Source organism: Leucopleurus acutus (assembly GCF_964270905.1).
Source record: "Leucopleurus acutus genome assembly, chromosome: 11".
NCBI classification, from domain to species: Eukaryota; Metazoa; Chordata; class Mammalia; order Artiodactyla; family Delphinidae; genus Leucopleurus; species Leucopleurus acutus.
The window spans coordinates 74,763,656-74,788,423 of NC_139152.1; the positions used below are offsets into that span (position 1 = coordinate 74,763,656).

At 38.1% G+C, this 24,768-nt stretch overlaps 2 protein-coding genes across 2 annotated transcripts in view; both read right to left on the reverse strand.

The window, feature by feature from the left end:
• Positions 1-2,486: 2,486 nt before the first annotated feature.
• Positions 2,487-3,581, reverse strand: CCER1 (coiled-coil glutamate rich protein 1; the record flags this gene model as incomplete). Its single annotated transcript, XM_082849463.1, has 1 exon — positions 2,487-3,581. One exon carries the CDS (start codon positions 3,579-3,581, stop codon positions 2,487-2,489), a length of 1,095 nt encoding a protein of 364 aa, XP_082705589.1.
• Positions 3,582-10,248: 6,667 nt separating this feature from the next.
• The window catches only part of EPYC (epiphycan), a gene marked incomplete at both ends in the record, with an annotated part of 35,651 nt that continues 21,131 nt past the window's right edge, over positions 10,249-24,768 (reverse strand). Inside the window, 5 exons of the mRNA XM_082850636.1 lie at positions 10,249-10,419; positions 15,859-15,954; positions 17,261-17,463; positions 18,312-18,470; positions 23,723-23,894. Of these exons, the coding sequence (XP_082706762.1) occupies positions 10,249-10,419; positions 15,859-15,954; positions 17,261-17,463; positions 18,312-18,470; positions 23,723-23,894 (801 nt within the window). The remainder of the gene's footprint in view (positions 10,420-15,858; positions 15,955-17,260; positions 17,464-18,311; positions 18,471-23,722; positions 23,895-24,768) is intronic.

Consider the following 24,768-nt stretch of genomic DNA (forward strand, 5'->3'; position numbering starts at 1 on the left):
TCCAACTTCACTTAGTGTCTGTCCTTTCAACTAAACTACAAGCAGCATGAGAGTGGGGATTTTGCTTACTCACCACTGTATCCTTATCACTATTCACTGTGCTTGGCCCCTAGTTGTTCCTTAATTATTTGTTACATAATGGTTCCTGAACAAAACTCTCGAGGCACTCCTCATATTTGCATCCCTTCCAATGACTACTGGGTAATGTCTTGCGTATGTGGAGACAGTTAATGTGTGCTGAATTTTGTAATGTAAAAGTGGAATCTTTTATAAGAATAACTTGAGGATTGTCCTGATATGATTGTGAAGAAATTCAGTCCTAAATGAAAGTGTTTCTTTAATGAGAACTTAGAGATTGAGGATCATGGGTAAAGTATTTTGGGACTATGACTTGTAAGGATTTATTGATCAATATCAGCAGCAGGATTCTTCTGTGCATTAGAAATGCATAATGGGTGGTCAGTTTTATACTACTTTTATAGGTCATTCAAAAATTGCATCTTGTAGAAAATAGTGACTTCTTAAGAGTATAATAAATGTTTGGTTATTCACTGCTGTAGCTTGGAGGGTTTGGTGTGATTTAAAAAATCCCACAATGTTTGTGTTAGTTTTTCTTCTTATGTTCATCCTGTTGGCCACTGAAGTATTGCTGAATAAGAGGTCTGATATTTAAAAAAATAAGAAGTGAGATGCAGAGTAGTTTCATTCAACACTTTTCTTATTTATTTTTTAACAGTTTAAGCTTATCACCCCTGAAAGCTGCAATAAGATCAGCATCCAGGCAAGATATCACCCTACAGTCTTCTCTTCACTAAATACTGAATTCTGGTTCAAACTATACTTAGAAGTATAGTTTGTCAAAAGACGTAATTTTTGAGAAGTGGGGCTCAGATTCTTCATCTAAGAAAATATGCTATGGCTAGAACCTTTATTAAGTTATGAGTATTAAGGGTCCAAGAAGAACGGTATTACTTCCTAAAAATGTTTGAATAAAAGCTGTTATTCCGAGTGATGAATTCTCCGTAGGTAATTGTTTACACATTAGAAACTAGCTCACGCAGCCTTGCACTTAAACATATTTGTTTTACTCTCCTTTATAAGGAAGACAACTGGGAAAGAAATTAAAAAAAAAGATACTCCACCCCCAAAAGGCCAATCATCTTTTTTTTTTTTTTGTGGTATGTGGGCCTCTCACTGTTGTGGCTTCTCCTGTTGCGGAGCACAGGCTCCGGACGCGCAGGCTCAGCGGCCATGGCTCACGTGCCCAGCCGCTCCGCGGCATGTGGGATCTTCCTAGACCAGGGCACGAACCCGTGTCCCCCGCATTGGCAGGCAGACTCTCAACCACTGCGCAACCAGGGAAGCCCGCAATATCTTTTTTTTTTTTTTTTTTTGCGGTACGCGGGCCTCTCACTGCCGCGGCCTCTCCCGTTGCGGAGCACAGGCTCCGGACGCGCAGGCTCAGTGGCCATGGCTCACGGGCCCAGCCGCTCCGCGGCATGTGGGATCGTCCTAGACCGGGGCACGAACCCGTGTCCCCTGCATCGGCAGGCGGACTCTCAACCAGTGCGCCACCAGGGAAGCCCAAGGCCAATCGTCTTTAAAAAAAAAAAAAAAAAAAAAATCCATTCTGCAAAAACTATTTTTATTATTCCTGTGAACTTATGACAAGGAATGTATCCAGGAACAAGGCTTCAAAATCTAAGCTATGTTCCACTGTTTGCAGTTTGCTTGGATTTTAACTAGGTGTGCAAGTTGACTTCTGACCATGGGGAATCCTCTACATTCATGGATTTATGGATTGTTGAGGCCATGGCAGATAACCAGTTCCACAGAAGCAACTTCACGCTCTTCTGAGGAAGATCCGTAGCACTGTGGAACAAGGAATATAAATGAGCAATGCCACAAGAGACTGCAAATGGGGTTACCAAAAATGAACTCTGAAGGTGGAAAAACTACAAGAAAAAAAATATTAAAATAGGCGTTTTAAAAAAGTTTCAGCTATCATGTTAAGAGCACTGATGGACATTCAATAGACACGGCACATGCTTCTTAGGCATGGAATGTATAAATCTGTTATAAAAAGAAACATTTTCAGCACTGCCAGAATTTAAAAACAAAAAATGAAAAACTCAAGCATCTAGAGGGGAAAACAACAAATGAAAAGATTCAAACTGTAGTAATGACTATTTGGCCTTTAACTATTTCCAGTTAAATTATATTTGAAAGCTCTCCCTCCCCCAGTCATAGCCATACACAAGCACACCAATTTTTAAACGTTTTATAATGGCCAAAGAAGGGGTTTACATAGATATATTTGTTAATGGAACTCATTTTTTAATTAGTTTTTAATAAGTTGCTAATTCATTTTAGCCTCACATCAGTTCCATCTCATTCCCCAGTCCCTTTCCTGATGTCTAACAGTGAATGTCCTGTACCATGAGGTCAGCTTCCTGTGGCACTTTGGGAATTATCTGTTTGGGGTTTCAATAAGTACAGTTTATAAAGTTCTCTGTCTCTTCTTCAGCCCCCACTAAGGTTGATAAAGGCATTTCCAGAGACAAACGGTTCTCTTCCTCCCTCTGCTCTTCCTCCTCCAGCCCCTCCCCTTCCTCTTCATGCTCCTCCCCCTCCGCCCCCTCCTCCACGGAGTCAGGTTCTTCGGCCTCCTCTTCATCCTCGCCCTCTGCGTCCTCCTCCTCGCTCTCCAACTCCTTGCAGTCACACTCCTCCTCGCCACACTTCTCCTCCTCCTCCTCATTTCTGTCCTCTTCCTCTACCGGCTGTGGGCTTGGAGACTGGTTTTCCTCATCCGGGTCCGGACTGAAGGCTAGAGAGGGATTCTGCCCAAAGCTATACAAAGTTGCCCGCAGCTCCGCGTCTTCCTCGCCACCGCTGGAGGCCGCATCGTTTCCGAAGGAGCCGGCCGCGGATGCGGTGCCGCCCGCCTGGGCCTGCTGCGCCCGCAGTGCCTCCTGCTGCCGCATATCCTCGTAGATCTGGTTCATGATGAACTGGGTGGTGTTCCGCGGTGCGCGCAGGCCGGGTTCCCGCCACCCGCACAGATTGACCGGCCGCAGCAGCGTGCTCAGATCCTCTGAAGGGCTCCTCTGGAAGGAGCGGCGAGGGTCGCGGCGCAGGCCGCGGCCCCGGCGGCCCCAGTGCTTCTTCCGGGCCGGGGGCCTCGCCCAGCCGGGGTTCCAGGGGCTGCGCCAGCAGGAGCAGCAGCAAAGGCAGAATGGGTGCAGGCCGTACACCCGGATCACTTGCACCCGGCCAGGGGGCTTCCAGAATCCCTCCGGAGGTGGGTGCCAGGGTCCTCCCCACCGCCCCCAATTAGAATACACGGCCCAAGAGGGACGTCTGGGTGGCTGGAACCAAGGTCCTGAGCCGTGCTGTTGCTTCGGCTGTTTCCTTGGGGGCTCATACTCGGCCTTGGGACCATAGCGATGCCACTGCCTGTAAACCGGAGCGCCCCTGAGCCTTCGATGGCAGGAAGACCAGGTGCTTAATGGGGCAGAGGACGCCCCCCCGTGGCCCAGGTTAAGAGGATCCTCTTTTCTATCGAGGGGCTGGGTCATGATTCAGGGGGCTCTGAGAGGTCTAAACGGAAGCGTCCTAGAAGCTGCCGTCGAGTTTGGCCAGATCTGACGGTCTGAAGAGCCTCATGTCTCTCTCTCTGCGCAGCACCACGTGCCTGCTGTTGGGATCACGCCTTTCTCTCCAAAAGGACCCCTCTTCTCTGCTCGCTCGATCGTTCTTCCACGTAATCTCTGCCCCTTGGCACCCGGGTTGTCTCGTCCAGGTGAGTTTGGGTGGGACTGGGGCTGGGTAGGGATGGGGGGGAGGAAGGTGTTGGTGGGCGACGCGCAGTGAGACCCGCTCCCGGGTCCCACACACCCCCGCCTCACAGGAGGCTCAGGCTGGGGACGGGAGGGGCAGGGGTTGCGCGTTACCTTGCGGCTCCTCCTCAATCCAGGTGCTTCACCGCCGCCGTCCTGGCTAGACTGAGGCGGGGTGGGCAGCGGCAGCCTTTAAATACCGGCCAGGGGCCCTGCGCGCCCACCGCATCCTTGGTTGCCCCGGGAGACAGCCAATTGGGGTTGAGGTCGTTGTCCCTGGGCGTGGAGTTGGGGTTCCGCCCAGAACGAGGTTGCCCGTGAACATTCGCAGGGGGCTTGTGACGCAGTTTTTGAGGGAGGTGGCGAGGGGCGGGAGGCTGGATTTGTGCTGCCCACGTTAGGAAACGCTTGAGGCAGTTTATCTGAACCCTTAAACCACCTTGAGGTGCGAGGTTGTAGAAGATGGACCTTCAGCTGAACGCAGAGGTGGGGGTTGGGGAAGAATTTGTGTATCGAAAAACAATATCCTACACCTTTGGGACGGCCCAGGGGGTAAAGAGAAAGCCCTCGGAGTCAGAAAACTGGGCCCCACTCCTTACCTTGTGGCCTGTGCCCACTCTTCTAAATCCTAGGAGCTCTGTGTCAACGTACCTGAAACAAGACGGCAAATGTTTATTGCGTGTGCTTACTGCGCGCAGGTGGGCTCATGGCACATAATCCTCACGCCTACTCAGGGAGATAAGCATTGTTACCACATCTCATAGATTAGGAAACGAAATTAATCTACCTAAGGCTGTGGGACTGATGAATTTCAGGGCTAGTAAACCTGAGCCTGTTTGACCTCAGAGTCCAAATTCTCCATGAGATTACTATACTACACTGCCCAGGCACCTTAAATAGGACTCTGGTGATGAGTACAAGGAATCTGTATGGACAAGCAGTTTACTAATTGTAGCATATGCAAAACATATGTCCGTTGATTAAACATTACCAGGATGTATACCATGGGTTTGTACCTAAAAATGCTAGTATGCCAATTACATTTTTCCCTTTGTTAACCAGACAGTGTGGTACCTTGGGAGCTTTTATAGTATTAAGGTTAAGAATATGGGCTTTGATTTAAATAGACAAGAGCCTACCCTGAATGATACTATATGGTGGATACAAGTCATTATACATTTATCCAAATCTGTAGAATGTACAACATCAAGAGTGACCCCTAATGTAAACTATGGACTTTTGGTGATAATGATGTGTCAATGTAGGTTCATTATTAACAAATGTACCACTCTGGTGGAGGATGTTTATAATGGAGGAGGCTATGTATAAGTAGGGGGAGAGAGTGTATGAGGAATCGCTGTACCTTCTTCTCAGTTTTGCTGTGAATCTAAAACTGCTCTAAAACACAAGGTCTATTTAAAAGTAGAGGAGTTTCCACTTCAACTTACCAATTAACCTCTGGAAGCCTCCAGTTCCTTACCCATACCATGAGTATAGTTATAGTGCCTGTTCCAGAGTTATGTTAAGGATTAAGTAAGGTATTGATTAAAGCACTTAGCACAGGTACCCTGTGAGCACTCAGTAACTGTGAACTATCATCAGTACCATATTTACATGCTTTAGGACTTGTAAAGAAATTGATACAGTATACGTAAAGATAACTAACCCTGTGCCTGATGCAAAAATAGACACCCCCATCCTTGGGTCCTTTTCTTGTCCCACTTTTGAGAAACATCAAGAAAGTGCTACCAGCCTTGATCCTACAGAAAACCACTGAGTATATCTCCTTATCACCTTCCTGTGTTGAGTGGAATTGTGCAAAAATGGAACACTGCCCACTGGGAACCTGAGTCCGTACAAGCTTCCATTGAATGATAGAGAAGCAAAATTAGGGGAAGCCCTGATGCTTACAAAGGTCATTTATGCCTTCCTGCTTGAAAATTGAGAACAGTACATGGATTCCTGGTTCAGCCCTCCACCCTTTGCTGTGGGACCTATAGATTCCACAGGCATCATTCAAGTTCATTTGCTCTGTGGTTTGCTGAGGAGACAAGCCTGCTTGACTCAAAGTGCAGAATGCTGACATTTTTAGCCTCCAATGTCTCTTTTTGGATGGAGACTCATACACTTGGCCTCAGCCTCTGATCTGCTTAACTTGAAACGGAATGGTGATAATCCAGATTTATTTTTCTAAGAATATACTTGGTATATGATATTGAGTTTTAATTAAGAGCTTTAGAAATTGAACATGTTGCTTAGTGGAATTCCCATCAGTTTCTTCTTTTTTTTAAAAAAAAATTAACTCACAGGTAATTAAGGACATCATTTTTTTGAACAGTTGATGTGAACTTTATACCAATAATACTGGCTTTATACACTTTTTTCATGGTGAGATGTATATCTTTCATATTCATCCTCCCTATTAAAAAAATTAATGCAGGATTGTTTTGTGCTACTCTTTCTTAAGAGAAGCAGCAAATTACAATTTATGATTATTGTTTTTTTTCAATAGATTGACATTATAATACACGTACTGGTAAATCACCCAAGAAAATTAGCACAAGAACATGTTAAAAACCACTGTCAGAAATGCAACTAAGAAATTTTAAAGACTTTTAAAATTGACCCATACTCTTTAAATGCTGCAAAATGAATTATTTTGATTCAACATTAAAATATAACACACCGTGTTTTTATATATTGTATTCATTTATATTGCTACATAAAAAGTTCCCACAAACTTAGTTACTTAAAACAACATACATTTGTTATCTCAGAGTTTCCAAGGATCCTGGAACAGCTTAGTTGTGTCCTCTGCTCAGGGTCTTACCAGGGCTGTGATCAAAGCATTTGGCCATATGGGTTCTCATCCTGCTGCTCAATTAGGGAAAATCTGCTCCCAAGATTATTCATGTTCTTGGCAGAATTTGTTTTCTTTTGTTTTCTGTGGCTGTATAACTGAGGGCCATACCCTTTAGCTGTATGTTGGCTGAAGGAAGCCTTCAGGTTTCGAGGCAACCTACAGGTCCTCGAGGACAGCAGTGGTTCTAGCGGCTGCCCATAGTTCCTTTCCATGGGCTTCCTCAACATGGCTGGTCACCCCATCAAGCCAGCCAAGAGCATCTCCTTAGTGCTTCCTAGCACAATGAACACACACACACACACGTATTATAATCATGGAGCTTGACTTTTGTGACATCACTCACCTTTGCCATATCCTATTGGTCAGAAACAAGGCCCAGGTCCTACCAGCACTCAAGGAGAGAGGATTACACAAAGGCATGAACACCAAGAGGCAGGAAATCATTGGGGATCAACTTAGAGTCTGTTTGCCACACATTTCAAGTCAATGCAGTAAAATATGTCCTTCATATTAACTAGTTACAACTTTATTTGGGAGATTTTAATGATATTGTTGCATTTTGAAATTCTGATAAGTGCCATGTGACAGCATGGGTTTTGCTATGTTTTATGTTATTCAGAGCATTATGTTGTTAAGTTGAAAACACTGCAGTCTTGGTGTTGATTTTTGTGCATTTGGGTGACTTGAAAAGAATGAATCCTAACACTTGATGGCAGTAGTAACTCGTTCAAAATTCAGTCAGTGAAAGTCCTTATATGAAAGAAACTACGTGAAGTTAGACCCTTTATAAATATATTTGATCATGAATACCTTATTTAAATTACTCCAGGTTGCCAATATTAATTATTATTTATTCTAGTGTGGTGGCATTGGGTATATTTATTAGAGTTTAGTATTTTTTGACAGGCTTTTGGAGCTCAAACCTCAGCTAATTAAACTTGTAAATAAAATTCTTTAGAGAAAAGTTGGATATACCTGATACATTTGGTCAGAGAAATGAAACACAACAAGTATTTCAGATTTATCTTTGTAACCAATGCATTGCTATGTTATACGAAAAATAATGTCACTAGAACTCATTTTATGCACTCTCAAAAATGTGCCTTTTTCCACCGTGAATATAATCATGTAATTTGAAACCATCTAGCAGTTCCAGAGGCTAAATACAAGGTATTAAGCCTTTCTGACTTTTTGAAAGTGAGAAAAAAGGGATTTAAAATAACTCATTGCTTTCTCTTCATAATTTGGGAAGTTGCGGGGTTAGTTTGCAAATTGGTGAGGCATGTTGTGAATCAGGGAATACCACTTCAGTATTTTCAAAACATTTATGAATTCTCATATTATTTAAGTAAATTAGGAAGGGAAAATTAACTTTGTAATGAGATAACTACAAAGACAGTGTTGCTACAGATTTAAAGAGAAGTAAGGATGTGAATTTTACACTCATAATAGTACTATGTGTAGGTATTATTTGCTATCGTCCTTTGAAAATATTCCTAACCCTATAATAACTCAGGGTTTTCAGACGATTAACACAACAAATTTTAGGCCTGTCATCTGAAAAACTTGTGTATTCAGTAAGAATTAATTAGGAATTTTAAATGGAAATGTTTGCTTATAAATAGTTTTAAAGTACACTGTAATACGGGGCAATAAAATGCAGTGTCCTCCCTTTTGGAAAATAACCTGTAATATTTAGAGAAAAGTAAATGTGTGTAGCAAATTCATAAAGAAAAAAACGTTGTCATTAAAAAAATGATTGTATTTAATCAGGGATCAGTTTTAGAGTTTTGGAGGCTAGGATGTCCAAGATCAAAGTCTCAGCTGATTTGGTTTCTAATGGGAGCTCTCTCCCTGGTTTGCACATGGCTGACTTCTCATTATGTCTTCACATGGCTTTTCCTTAGTGCATGTGCACATACATAAACACGCACACACACACAAACACACACACAGAGTAATCTCTTTTTCTTCCTCTTCTTATAAGGGCACAAATCCCATCATGAGGACCCTATCTCATGACCTCATCTAACCCTAATTAAACTTCCAAAGGCCCCGTCTCCAAACACCATCACATTGAGGGTTAGAGCTTCAACATATGAATTCTGGGGGTAAACATTCAGTTCCTAACAACTTCTCTGTCCAGCCTGTACACCACTTTCTTGTATTATAAAACAGGGAAAAGTTACATTCATAGTATTTGAGGCGGGACAGTGGGGTGGAATAGGATAGACCTTTGGAGTCAGCCCTTAATCCAGGGCAAATTATTTAAGCTCTGTCTCTGATCTGTGACTTGGAATAGTCATTACTATCTCCAGCTCCTAAGATGTTGTGAATTAATACATGCAGAACACCTCAGTAGGTGCCTGGTACGTATTTTGTGTCCGAGAATTGGCTCCTATTATAACAATGTATATCCATGTAATGGGCTGATATGTGTTGTTCAGAATCAGTAGAGCTGTATGTGCCGATATGACAAACATCACCAAGAAATATTTTTAAGTGAAACAAGGAAGGTGCAGAATAGTGATTATCTTTTGTGCTTAAAAATCCATGTTTACATGTACTGATACATACATATTGGTTGTATATATATACATGTAGCAAATGCATACACTTTTCTGTAAAAAAGGGGAAATTATTTATGTGCAAGTTTTTGTCTCTTATGGAAAACTTAATAAAAGTATGCAAGAAACCATTGACTATTTCTAGGGAGTGGAGCTTAGGGTTTGGGGCTGGAAGGAAACTCACATTTCATTGTATACTCTTTTGTTATCTTTCAGTTTTTAAGCAAGTGCCTGTATTATTATCATACGTTTCAGAAAGATCAACTTTTTCTAGAAGGTACTCCTCAACTTCTTCCCTACTGTGATTTTCATATCATTGTTTATGTTTTCCATTTTGTATATTTTATTTTTTTCACAGGCACAGAAATATGCCAGTGTCAGTTTAGGAAAGGTCTGAAATGAGTTGGCAGGTCTTTAAGATGATAAAATATTTTTCAAATACTGAAGCTATGTATATTATTATGGTTATTTGCATGTTGTGATTATAATGAATATTTTTCCACAAAGCCATTATAATTTTCAAATATTTTTATTCTTTTCTTCATTTTCTTTCATGAATTTGAAAAAAGAAACATGTTTTAGTGAAAAAAAAGGAGAGAAAAGTTTAATTAAAAACATTTAAATCTTGGCAATATACCTAAAATGTTAATTTTTAATTTTTATTATATGATTAATTTAAAATTATAGAGGATATGAATCCCTAAAACTTGTAGATTACATGTGACATATAAGAATATCTGTGAAATATTTTCTATCTTTTAGTTTTGCACTTTCGGTACATCTTTTAGTTTATTCCTGATTCATCTCGTGTTTTCTTAGATTCCTAAATTGCTATCATATATTAAAACTTTTAGCTGTATTTTATGTAATTATCTTTCAGAACACATTTTGAAAGTATGCTGAGTTTTCTTTTGAAAGAGAGCAGTAAGAATTGTTTTGTTGTAGCAGGCATCATAATGCTGACCATTATCTGCAATTAGACAAGATTCCCAATAGGCAAACGAGGTAGGCATATGTAGGCTTGAGGAGTTTTGCTGAGATTGATAGGGTTTCCATCCAATCGAATATCCTCTAGTGCCTTACGAATATAAGTCAAATTTTTAACATTGCAGAAGGTATCTTCACGCATCTCCAGAATGTTGTTATTCTAAAAAAGATTAAAATAAATGATTAGACATGATATAACATATTCTTGATATTGATTAATAAAATAGTCCATTTTGCTTCACCCCTGTTTTTACTCTTTCATTCCTTCTCTCATCCAAAAATGCACGTTATGTGATTATTATACATCAAGCACTTTCTAAGCAGTGGGGATAAATCAATTAACATAATACACAAGTACGGAGCTTGTACTTCAGTAATGGGAATATACAATAAGGAGGTGAAAAAACAAATTTAAAGAAAACAAGTTATTTCCAAAAACGATGTGAACTCAGAAGAAAGGACGGTGACTGTGACAAGTTATCTTAAGAGGCAACAGTGGAGCTGAGCATGGAGTGACAAGGAGACATGGGCATGGAAAGAGCTGAGGCAAGAATATCCCAGGCAGAGAGAACACCAAGTTCCAATTCTGAGTAATTAGTATGGAAGGTTTAAGAATGGGAAAAAAAGTCAACATGGCTGAAGTGAAGTGAGGGAGAGAGTGAGCAAATGTCAGGAAGATATAGGTCTGGGCAGGGCCCAGAACTAGATTTTTTTTTTTTTTCTCTACGCGGGCCTCTCACTGTTGTGGCCTCTCCCGTTGCGGAGCACTGGCTCCGGACGCGCAGGCTCAGTGGCCATGGCTCACGGGCCCAGCCGCTCCGCGGCATGTGGGATCTTCCCGGACTGGGGCACGAACCCGTGTCCCCTGCATCGGCAGGCGGACTCTTAACCACTGTGCCACCAGGGAAGCCCTAAATTTTTTTAAATAGCTTTATTGAGTACATTTCACATACCATAAAATTCGCCCATTTTAAGTGTACAGTTCAGTGGTTTTCAATATAGTCACAGACTTGTATAAGGATCACAACAGTTTAATTTCAGGGTATTTTAAACATCCTCCAAAGAAACCCCATAGATATTAGAAATAACTCCCCATTTTCCCCAACCTCTAGCCCCTGGCAACTTCTAAACTACTTTCTGTTTCTATGGATTTTCCTATTCTAGACATTTCACAAAGGGAATCAAACAATATATCATCTTTTGTGACTGGGTTCTTCCTCTCAGGATTGTATTTTCAAGATTCGTACATGCTGCAGCATGTATCAGTATTTTTTCTTTTATTGCTCAATAATATTCTTCTCTATGGATATGCCACATCTTTGTTTATCCATTTATCAGATAATGGGAATTTGGATTGTTTCCACTTTTTGGCTCTCATGCATAATGCTTCTATGAACATTTGTGTACAAATTTTGTGTGGACATACGTTTTCAGTTCTTTTGCATATGTACGTAGGAGTTGAATTTGCTGGGTGATATGATAACTCTATGTTTAATATTCTGAGGAAGTATTAAATTGCTTTTTAAAATAGCTGCACTCTTTTACACCTCTACCAGCAATGTATGAGGGTTCCATTTTTCTCTGCATCCTAAGCAAAACTTGTAATTGTCTGTCTCTTTTATTTTAGCCAACCAAGTGGGTGTAAAGTGGTATCCCATTGTGGTTTAGTTCATTGCTAGCATAGAAATACAATTGATATTTTATGTTGATTTTATAACCTTCCACATTGCTGAACTCATTGATTAGTTCAAATAATTTAATAAATTACTTGTGAGTTTCTACTTAAAATATTTGTAGATCAATTTGGGGGGTATTTCCATCTTAATATTAAGACTTCCAAACCATGAATATGGGGATATCTTTCCTTTATTTAGCTCTCTTTCCCCCCAGGTTTACTGAGGTATCTTTGACAAACAAAACTGTAGATATTTAAGGTGTACAGCATTATGTTTTGATTTATGTATACATTGTGAAATGGTTACCACAATCAGGCTAATTAACATTTCCATCACCTTACATAGTTACCTTTTGTGTATGTGTCTGGTGAGAACACTAGATATCTACTCTCAACAAATTTCAAGTATACAGTATAGTGTTATTAACTACAGTCACCATGCTGTATGTTACACCTCCAGAACTTATTTATCATGAATAACTAAAACTTTATACCCTTTGACCAACGTCTCCCTATATCCCCCACCCCCCAGTCCCTGGTAACCACCATTCTATGAGCTTGACTTTTTTAGATTTTACACATGGGAGAGATCATATAATATTTTTCTTTCTATAGCTGACTTATTTCTCCAGGTTCATCCATGTTATTGCAAATGGCAGGATTTCCTTCTTTTCTAAGGCTTAATAATATTCCATTGTATACATAGACCACAATTTCTTTATGCATTCATCCATTGACAGACATTTAGGTTGTTTCCATATCTTGGCTATTGTGACAAGTGACACCATGAACATGGAAGTGCAGATAACTTCAAGATACTTATTTCATTTCCCTTGGACATATACCCAGAAGTGGGATTGTTGAATCATATGGTAGTTCTGTTTTTAATTTTTTTTGAAGAAACATCATACTGTTTCCCATATCTGTATCATCTTACATTCCCACCAACAGTGTACAAAGGTTACCTTTTCTCCACATCCTTGCCAACACTTAACTGGTCTTTTTGATAATAGCCCTTCTGACAGGTGTGAGGTGACATCTCTTTGTGGTTTTGATTTGCATTTCCCTGATGATTAGTCTTGTTGAGCTCCTTTTCACATACTTATTGGCCATTTGTATGTCTTCTTTAGAGAAATGTCTAATCAACTCCTTTGCCAATATTTTAATTAGCTTATTTGTTTTTTCCTATTGAGTTGTTTGAGTTCTGTATATATTTTGGATATTAACCCCTTCTCAAATGTATGATTTGCAAATATTTTCTCCCATTCCATAGGTTATCTCTTCTCCCTGTTAATTATTCCCTTTGCTGTGCAGAAGTCTTTCAACAATATGTCGTAGTTTTCAGTATACAAATTTTGCATTCTTTTATTAATATTATTCTTAGGTAATTTATTATTTTGTGACTATTATAAATAAGCTTGTTTTCTTATTTTAAATATTTTAAAATATTTTCTTATTATAAATAAGCTTGTTTTCTTAATTTTATTTTCAGATTTTTCATTTCTAGTATATATATATACATTATATATATATCAATTTATATATTATATATCAATGTATATATCAATCAATTTATATATTGATTTTGTGGAGTGTCATATTGCTGAACTAATTTATTAGATTTCTATTCTGATCCATGGCTTATTAATGAAGGTATTGTTTAATATCTACATATTTGTGAATTTCCTGTTTTCTTTGTTGTTGATTTTTATTTTAATTTCATTGTAATCAGAAAAATGCTTTGTATGATTTCAATTCTTTTCAGTTTGTGGGGGCCTGTTTTGTGGCTTCGTATATTGTATATCCTGGAGATGTTCCTTGTCACTTGAGAAGAATGTATATTTGCTGTTGTTGGGTTGAATGTTATATAGATGACTGTTAGGGCTAGTTGGTATATAATGTTGCTCAAGTCTTGTGTTTCATAGTTGATCTTATGGCTAGTTGTTCTATCCACTATTAAAAGTGGAGTATTGAGGAATCCAATTATTATTGTTGAATTGTCTGTTTCCCCGTTTAATTCCGATAGTGTAGTCTTTATAAATTCTGAGGCTCTGTTGTTAGGTGCACATGTGTTTATAAGCATTACATCTTTCTGATGGATTGACTCTCTATTATTACAAAGTGCCCATGAGGAATAATACAGATTTAGTGCCTATGCACTGTACTATTTTCTTTGCTAGGTAATAGATACACATTGTTAATAATTATGCCTCACCTTTAAGTGATACTTATCATGTATCAGTAAATGCAGTACCCACTTTATAAACTAAAACTGAGACGCAGGGAGGTTTAGATATTTGTCCAATCATTAAATAGTGTCAAGTAGAATTTCAGCCCAGGGAGTCTGATTCTGCCAGAGTTGTCATTCTTGATTACTATATCATATGTTGAAAAACATTTTTCAAATGAATCAAAAAAGGAGATTTTTATATGAGCATTAAAAATGAATATAAAATGAAGATAATTTAAATTAAAAACAGCTTTATACTGGATATTGGTGAGGTGATTGTGAAAGAGAAATATTTTAAAAGGTTCACTTAATGCCTTTTTAAACCTTAGAATAGGGACTGTAAAGCCAATTACTTCAAAAAAATCTTATATTGTATATACAAGCACATTCAGTTTAAATATAACATCAGAGACCTGGTTACTCTGTAGAAGTCAATATCATCAAAGACAATAATAATAAAATTTAATTCAGAATTGGAAAAAAATTCCAAAATTTCCCTGAGGATGCCCTTGAAAATCCTCTTCCAGTCCTAAACAAGACAAGAAATCCTTATATTTATAGAAATTCACCCCCATCAAAAGAGAGACCAAGAGAGAGCCATAGAGAAACAGGACGAGCACCAGAAAGGGAATACACATTAAGGAAGTTAACACAGCCAGAAAAACTCTCAAAAGTGACAGACTCAGACAAGACTCATAGACAGATATTCACAAAAAGACACCAAAAAGAAGTATGGAAAGATATAAATAGGAATAAAAGAAAATTCACAGAGGTAAATAATTATAGGGTCCACAGAGAAAAAAGAATCAGACTTGCTCTTACATAGCAAAATCACTTCTTGTGATGGTCTATACTTTATTTTTTGCTAAAAGATTGTAATATTACACCATGATATCGTGTCTTTGAGCACATAATGGTTGTGTTCCCTACAGATTTATTCCACAGATGAAATTATTACATTGATTACAGCTGTAGAACAAAAGTTACTCATATCTGAAATAAATAATTTATCTTTCTTTGTTTCAACAACCAAAAACATTTGTTTTAATTGATCGTATTTTTAATATATTTAGAAAATATTAGATCATAACATTTTGAAAATGTGTTTTCACTCATTATTTCAGAGATAAAATGTAGCTTAAAGGGATTTAAAATAATGCAAGCTTTCAAATATGTTTGTTTAGAAAAAACTGCATTTTCTTAATCCAGAGAGATGGAAGTCTGTCATCTCTCAGCAGATAGGAATGTCCTAGGATTGAATTTTCCTCAGTACATGGAACCTAAAATCAAGAGCTAAAACTGACATTTTTTTCCCCCTGAAAGCTAGAAATCAAATCAGATTTTTCTTTCCCTCTTTTTCTCTTCCATTTCTAATCTTTACACATTTCTTCAGCAGATGAAGCTCTCATTTTTTTTAAAAGAAGCTTTGTATGTCAAAAAGATGCATTATGACTTGGCAAAGAATGAGAATAAAGACTAAACTTATCAGAAATAAATCAGTAGAGATAAGAGTCATGAATGTACAATTATCTTGTACTCAAATTGAGAGAATGAATTAAAGACAGGAGAAAAGAAAAGAAAAATTGTCACAATGTATCAACATGCCATTATAAACAGCTTTTGCATCCCACCTTCACCTGTTTGCTTCTGTTTTCCATGGAGGTGTTGGGGATAACTTACTAGTAGAAGCCTACCTGGAGGTGAAGGGCCCGTAGATTTTCTGGGAGTGGCAGAGGGATGTGTTCCAAGTTGTTATCGGAGAGGTAGAGATGATGGAGATCATACATATCCTGTAAACATTCCAAATGTAGGGTCTTAATAAAAATTAGTGGTGCTACAGTTGTATTTTTAATTCCCTGTCTGTGAAACTATTTGTGAAATAATACATGCCTGTTCAGGTCTTGTTTTGTAAAATTGAGGCAAATTAGTTTTATATGTTACTGGACAATTCAAATGAGTTTTGGAAGAATTGATAGCAAGCAAATATCTCTCCATGCAAAATGAAACATGTTTCTCAATCTCTAGGCAGAAGCTTTCTTTGCCCACTCTAACTTTCTCTATTTAAGCAAGGCAGCGACTTCCCACATTAGACACTCTGCAATAGGATTTTGAGGATTTTGGTGAGACATAGCAAGAATTTCCTTCATGTTACAGGAATGGAGAAATGAAAAGTTCTCCCCAACAAAATCTTGCTCGCTCCAGCCCAAATACCAGGTAAAGGGCAGCCTAGCAAGACAGAATAAGTTTAGACAATAACAGGTCTACTCTAGCCAAACATCACAGGACAAACTGTGACTCACTACCACCCATGCCAACAAAATCTGAGTGGAGAGACTAGATTTTGACCTTTGCCAGGCTCTAATGAGGTGCCCTAACTTCCTTGCCCAGCAGGGTGGTGTCACAGGAGAGCTAGTGGAGAGACAGGGTTTCCACCATTGCTCAGTGCTAACGGGTCCACGTAACCCCCTGTAGCCTCCATGGAAGTAATGTGATGTCCCTTCAAACAGTAGTTTAAATTTGTTTGTTCAACATATATTTAGAGGAGCAGCTTGAATGGAGTAAGAGTGGGTAAGAAAGCCAATCTGGTTACTATTCTCAGATTCTATGCTGTTATTCCAAGCAAGTCACTCTAACCCCAAACTTGTTTCCTTCACTTAAAAAACAAAATGCATAAGATTAACTGAATCCATTCTCCTTACAAAATAATTTAGAAGGTTTCTACCCTCAAAGGCACCACCCACACTCTGTACAAGTAGTTGTCCTTCCAACCACATAAGATACTCTTGTTAAGTGGCATTTTTGGTAAATACAGTTCACCCAGCTTACAGCATTTCCAGGTGCAATTTATAGAGTGGTGCTCCAGATAGCCACGCACTTCTTATTCCAGCTCTGCTTTCTGTTCTTGGTGATTGAGCAGCCTCAGAATGCACCAGAACACAGTATTTCCCCAAAGCATGATACATAGTGTTGTAAAGTTTATTTTAGGAGTTAAAACTCTCATCAAATTGAATCCCTTTGTGGAAAGAAAAAGGCTAGTCATTGATAGCAAAGGGAATGGGAAGATGAAAGTCTTTCATATTCAAACTCAAAACTCACTTTAAATGCTTCTTGCTTTATTCCTTTCCTTCCAAGTCTATTGTTGCTAATATCAATAAATGTTAAAGTGGTTGGCAATTCTGGGAGCTGCCTTATCTTGTTGTCACGCAGGACAAGCTCTCGGAGTCGAGGTAGCTTTCTGAATGCATCTTCATCGATCTCAGATATTAAATTTGAGGTCAGATCAATCTTCCTTAGATCATCTGGAAAAAAAAATGAGGGAAGTAGTTAAATATTCTTGAATATGTTTTGCTCACATAAAAATAGGAATATAAACTTTCCCATATACAAGCAAATATAAATATGAATTTAATTAGCAATGGACAACTAATGAAACAATTATTTCTAACAACTTCATAAAAATTTAATTGTTTCCCCCAAATACTATTCATATTTATGCTCTTATAAGAAAGTGTAACTTTAGCAAAGAAACTGACTCATTATATTTAACTGGTCTTTTCCCCATATTCTTCATAAACTTTGTCTGGATTTTCTATTTAAAACATTTTTCTCATTGATGGCAGATTATTGTATTTTCTAATAGTAATAGATGCATTAGCATTAAAATACAAAAGCATTAAAAAGAAACTTTCGAATGATTAAAACACTTAATGAAGACAAGTACCAAAATTCTTCAAAGTTGACAACAATTATAAAGTCAGAATTTAGGTTTGCATTCATCAGTCATAAAGCAATTGTGCTTTACTGGAAGTCTATTCAAACAAGCCAGATCCTAGTAAATATATGACCATGACTTTCTACTCTTATTGTTACAACATGATAATGAGATTTAACCTACAAAATAGAATTATTTGTGATTTTTCTTTAGTTGAAAATAGTTTGAGAGTATCAACAACTGTATAGTTTCATAACAACCTTTATAGTTTTCATAACAACCATTTTTTCTTATAAAACAAACCTTCAAAAGTAAAAATAATTGATTTGAGTCATATTTTGATATTCAAGTTTCATTTTCAGTACCAACATTTCACAGTGCAAACATTTTAGGAAAAGTCTGTAAAGAGAAGGGTATTAGTGCCATCATCCTTACTTAGGCTTGCAAAATCATTTCTGTTGATCTTTTTAATTCTGTTAAAGCGGGAATAGAAATAAGCAGTGTTCTTGGGCAGCGGAGGAATAGCATCAAGTTCATGGTCATCACAGTATACAGTGGTACTTATACAAGTACACAGAAGGCAGGTTGGAAAGTCTAAAAGAAAGAGGCAAACAATATATGTAAGCAACAAAAGCAACTTCTAACAAATTATGTGATTACGAATATTTATTAAACAAGATTCGCGTCTCAGACTATTCTGGCATATTTAATATTTTCTCATATAGTTTTCTTTAAATGGAATATTAAAGTCAAATATACCAACTAAGGCTACCCCAATAATTAGTATATTCTTTGTAATGCTTTAAAATTTTATTTTAAATTACTGAGTGAATATTGCATGGTTGTTGCTCTTATATTTACTGGAAATTCTATTTTCAGAGGTAAATATTAAGATTGTGGTTTTTATAAATTTAAAAATCACATATAATATTTTTATTAGGTCTTTCATTCAATATTTAAACAACCCACTGAAACAAAATCAAGAAAAAGATAGGGCAATAATCATTAATATTAATTCACTCAATGTGCATTTATTAAATCTTTTCTTTGTAAATGGCACTGTGCTAGCTGATGAAACAGTGGTGAGCCAAAGAGACAGTTCTGTTTTATAATCTGCTATGTAAGATGAATGTTAATCACAAATAAATAAAATGATGACTGTGGTAAATGTCAAGAAATATCATAGGAGCATAAACTACAGGAATTTGATTCAGTCTGAGAGTCATCGTTTTCTGAGGAGGTGATAATTGAGTTGAAATCTGCAGGAAGAACAAGACTTGATTATGCAGGTGACAGGGAAGAGCATGCAGGCAGAGGACGCAGCAGGTGCCAAGTCCCTTCACTTTGGAGGAACCAAAAGATGGTCCCTGTAGCTACAGTACAGCGAGCATTGCAATGTTTAAGACATAACACACACGGGCCTTATAGGCTGTGTTACAGGTTTTGTTCCTTATCTTAAGGATGGGCAGGGGTATTACATGATCAGATTTGCATGTTAAGATGTCACACTGATTGAAGGTAAGCTGGAAGACTGATGGAGGGCCAGTAGGCAGAGAGGAGATGAGTTATCTAGATAAAAGATGATGGTTGCTTGGCTAGGGTAATGGTGATAGAAAAGACAACAGATCCAAAAGAGTTGTCAGGCTGGATTATATCTCCATTTATTAATCTATTTTTTTCTATCACCCCCGTACATACACACTCCTACCCGTCCTTTGCACTCTGTTTATTGGTCATGTAGAGGACAGTGAGCTTCAAGGGAGATAGAGAAGAAATGGCCGGAAGAAAAGAAGGACAATAGGATGGACGATGTTACGGAGGCCAAGTGGAGAGTTAGTTTGAAGGAATAGGGAATAGAAAATAATCTAAGCCTCCTGAGATGTCAGTTAAGGACTGAAAAATGTCTCTTGGATTAGTTACTGTGGGGATTATAGGAAACTTCAGTAAACACTGTGGAGTGATGAGGTTGGAAGCTGGATTACAGCCACTGAAGGAGGAAGTTAGAGGTGAGGAAATAGTTACAGCACATACAAACCATGCTATTGAGATGTTTGACTGTAAAGAAAAAGGAAAGAAAGATGGTGATAACCATAAGAAGATGTATTTGTGGTGTGTATGACGAGGAAATGGACTAAAGTGGGAGAGATTTGAAGAAAAGAATCCAGAGGAAGAGAGACTGAATATAAAAAGGATACTGAGAGGGCAGCAGGAAATGGGACTCAAAACACAATGGGAAGAATGAAGATTTCAGTTTAATTTAAAATCTGTGGTGTGAAGGACGCATCTGTGAAACCAAGGTTCCTAGCTCGATCCCTGTATGTATCATTTAGTTCATTGAGAGAAAGTTTGTTCTATAATTTGTCAGTTTTCCTAGTTGCTTCTGGTCACTAGTCATACCCTGGAAAAATTATGAATTAATGTAATTCTACCACTGTTACTGGAAAAAGAATGCAAAATTCTGATAATCATAGGTGTAGTAGGGGGAAAAAAACACAATCGGAAGAATTTACATCCCACATGTGGGAGGGCAGACAATTCCTCTGTTGTAATAGGAGTAGATGCATGGATGTAGATGTAGGTAAATTATATGTCTGCAAACAGAAAGACCAAAGAACTGCTGACCAGAAGACTGCATTTTCTTTGTGAAGGAGGAGGCTAAGCTCTCTGATGAGTTTGAGGGGTTTAGGGAGGAGGAGAAAAAAGTTGTGAGACATGAGATTGATGGGGAAAGTGAACTAGCCATGAGAGATAGAAGAAGAAAGTGATGGAAGACTTTCTTGGGATTGCTCAGTGTCAATTCATCCCCATTTAGCTGAGACTTTGCTAGTTTTAGCACTGGAAGCCCCCGGTCTTGGGATCCCTTCACTCCCAGGCAAATCGGGACATTTGGTTGCCTTTGTTGAAGGAGCCATTCGTGGTTTGAGATCAAGAACTGGTAATGCACCTACTAAGGTCTTATTACTGTTGTTAAATAGAAAAATCACTTATAATAACAACTTCAGGAATGAAAACTATTTTAGGAATGTAAATCTAGGAAAAAATTTTAAGGGAGAGCTATGCATTATTTAGTACTTGCTAATTTTTCTAATCACTGTAAATGAATATTTGCTACTTATCACAGTTTTTAGAAAGTAAAACATTTTGTTCTATATATTCATGGTCATGCTAGTTTAATAATCACTTAGGGTAATTATATATAGTCACACCAGTTATTATTTAATTCTAGTTTTTTCCACTCATAACTCAAGCCTACTTTATGTGGCTTCAGAATACTATTTCTAGAAATTGATATTCATAGTAACAAATAATATTTTGACTTTTAATGTTTTAAATATTTCCAAACTATTTGCCTTTGATAAATTTATAAGATTTAAATTTAATTTTAAAGTTTAGAATTTCGAGAGATGCTTCCTCTTTGGAAAGTAAAATGTGAATTAAAATTTTAACTTCATTACTTATTCTCAGACTCCTTTAGAGACAAAAAGTTTTTTTAAGTCATAATTTTTCTTATATTGTTTCAAAACTGACATTATTGAGCCATAAGTTTTACTAAAGCTTTTAAAAAGATTGGACATTCTGCTCTTCTGTTATTCCTGGCTCATTAGGTAATGATGCCAGATCAGTCAACTTTTGAAAGATCTGAAATTACTTAAAAGTAAGTAATGTTCTAGAGATATTTAATTTCCCTATTTTGAGGACTTTCTGCTGGATATGTACATTTCCTTCTCACTGTGTGTGTATCTCCCTGGTTCTGTCTGTAGCGTGTTCTGCTACTTCATAGAAAGTTGACTATGTGGAAAGAATATGGTGTCTTCATTAAAGAAAGGGCTTAGTGGCCTCTGTTTTCATGCCAGCGCCCCTACGTACCACTTCCATGACCTTGGACAACTTTTATAGTATTTTGGAATTTTAGTTTTCCTATTTATAAAGCGAAGATAACAGTAACTAGTACTTAGTATTGTTGTATCTCTTCAAAGAGCTGATGTACATAAAACACTTTAGTGGCTGGCGTATAGGCAGCATTTCACAAAAGACAACATTTTTACACTACTTATTGGTGAACAGTTAAAAACTCACAGAAGCAGAGGGTAGATTGGTGGTTACCAGGGACTGGAAGGAGGGGGAAAGAGACAGCTGTTCAACAGGTATAAAGTTTCAGTTATGTAAGATGAATTAAGTTCTAGACATTTGCTTATAACACAGTTCCTATAGTTAACAATGCTGTATTGCACACTGAAAAGTTTGTTGAGAGTAAACAAAAAAGATATACTCTTTGGGCTTCCCTGGTGGCACAGTGGTTGAGAGTCCACCTGCTGATGCAGGGGACATGGGTTCGTGTCCCAGTCCGGGAACATCCCACATGCTGTGGAGCGGCTGGGCCCGTGAGCCATGGCCGCTGAGCCTGTGTGTCCGGAGCCTGTGCTCCGCAACGGGAGAGGCCACAACAGTGAGAGGCCCGCATACCGCAAAAAAAAACAAAAACAAAAACAAAAGATATACTCTTCTATCAAGAATAGAATAACATTTTGAGAATAACATTTATGATGTTTACTGTGGGCCAGGCACTAACTTCATTCAGTTAATCCTTATAACAACTCTATGAGGTAAGATCTATTATTTATTATCCCATTTTTTAGATGAGAAAACAAAGGCAAAAAAATATTGACTGCTTTGCTCAAGACTGTATATCTAGCAAAGTCTCAAAGCTGGGATTTGAATGCTGTCTCCTCTCTTCTGTTCTCAGTGTGTTCTGTACAAACTTTTCTTATATTACCTATAACATATCACTGTCTCTAAGTTGGTTTACATGTCTGTCTCTATGTACTAGACAGAAATATCTGTGAAAACAGTAGTCATTTTAAGACAAGTCTTGTATCTCCAGAATTTCTAGTACAGAGACTCTTGATACTAACCAAACCTTTGCAGTGGGAACTCTGTACCCCCTCACAACACCATTCTCCATGTGTGTAATAGTGTTCTGGTGTGAGTCCACTTGAACAGCCCCCAAGGTTGACACTGACAAATTCTAACATGAAATACCAACAAATCATAGAATCAGGCTCAGCACCAGGAATTCCTTCTCATGACCTAAATAAAAGGCCATGGTTTACATCAACCTCAGGCCCTACTAGATGGAGTCCGATGTTATGAAATACTTTCTTCTCTTTTCCTTTTCCTGCTGCTTCCCAGGACTGAGTGAAAAGAAGCCTGTTTTCCAATAAGTACACAGACAAGAATCAGAACAGGTTTCAAACCCAGTGTGTGAACCTAATAGCTATGTGATCTCTGGAAAGTTCCTTTGCTCTCTGAGCTAGTTTCCTTGGTAATAATGAAAAAAATAATACTAATACCTTCACAAGGAGGTTGCAATAGTCAAACGAGATAATGTGAAGTGCTGAGCATATGGCCCACAGAAAGCATGTGCTCAATCAATGTAAAATAATATTACCATCATCACCATCATCATTATTATCATCGTCGTCCATCATCACTTGATCTCCTTGAACTGCTGGGGCCTGATCTCTCAGACACGGACTCTGATCTTGCTGATAGTGTATCGTTTGTTCTAGAAATGCATTCCACCACAAAGCTTTCTGAGTAATGATGCCAGACAAATATTTTGACCGCAAATCTTTGGTTATTTGATCATTTCCATCATGCCAAAGCAGAATTATTAAAACAGCTTTATATTTTAATACCCAATACATGTATATCTCCTGCTTCAAACCTAGCCTATAACAAAGTTTACTCCGTGGGTCATGGGGGCTCCCTGCAGAGTTGGAACTTGGCAGTTTTGAGGAATGAACAAGTGGACTTCATTACAATCCAGCTTTGATGGACCTGACCTTCATTGGTGTGTGGGCCCAGAACCCCAGGGAATTCAGGCTCCTGTGGAGAAGAGCCGTCAATCAGTCTGGGGGTGGACTCCTCTTCCTCTTCCTCTTCAGCATCCTTTGGCTGTAGTGGCGGGGTGAGGAGCTCTCTGTTCCCCGAAGGTATCGCTGTCGCTATTTCAATCTGAAAAAGCAGCAGAATTTCATCAGGCAACCTTCTCAATCACCCTCTGTGGCAGTTACACAAATTTAAAATGTATCCATCTTTGCCGCAAGAGGTCGCTGGTGTTCTGAAGTTGAACAAGGTGGGATGCCTGCTTGCCTGGGAAGGTACATGCGGTTCCAGTTACTGTTATTGTTTTTAATTAATTTTGTTTCTCAAATCTTAGTAATAGTTTCCAATGCCTTTTTAATTTTGGTCTTACTGCTCTTTACAACATTAAAAATAACCTCGTTTATTGTTTTCTAAATACCTACCATTGCAAGAATATATTATTGTTGTGAAAGATTCAAATTAATCCAGAAGTGTGCAGAGTAAAATCCAAAGTCCCCTTCATCCTGCAGCCCCAGTTCTACTCTTCTTATAGACAATAACCAATAAGAAATTGATGTGTATTTTCAAGTCCTTTTAATCCTTGGTTTTCTAGATTGAAATATTCTGTTCCTTTACAATGACTTATACTTCCTTCAATTGCATTTTTAGTGAAAAGTATCCTTTGTACTAAAATAAAATATATGGAGACAAGAAAACTACATGATTTGATTATGGAATGCTATTTCTCATATATTTTCACTATTATTTGAATAACAAATATTACCAATAATATTTGGGTATTAAAATTGACCTTTTTGAGAGCTTTGACAATAGGAGGCACTTTTATAAAATTTGAAAAGCTTCTCAAAGGTTTTTTTCATGGCTACTATTTTAGATTACACTTGCTTTTCTCTTCTTACTTGCACATTTTATGTAGTGAGTTGTTGCCTCTAAGAACACTGTTTGCATTTAAAACAACCCGTTACTCTCAACTTTCTTCCCTTATCTCAGTCTGTTCCTTTGT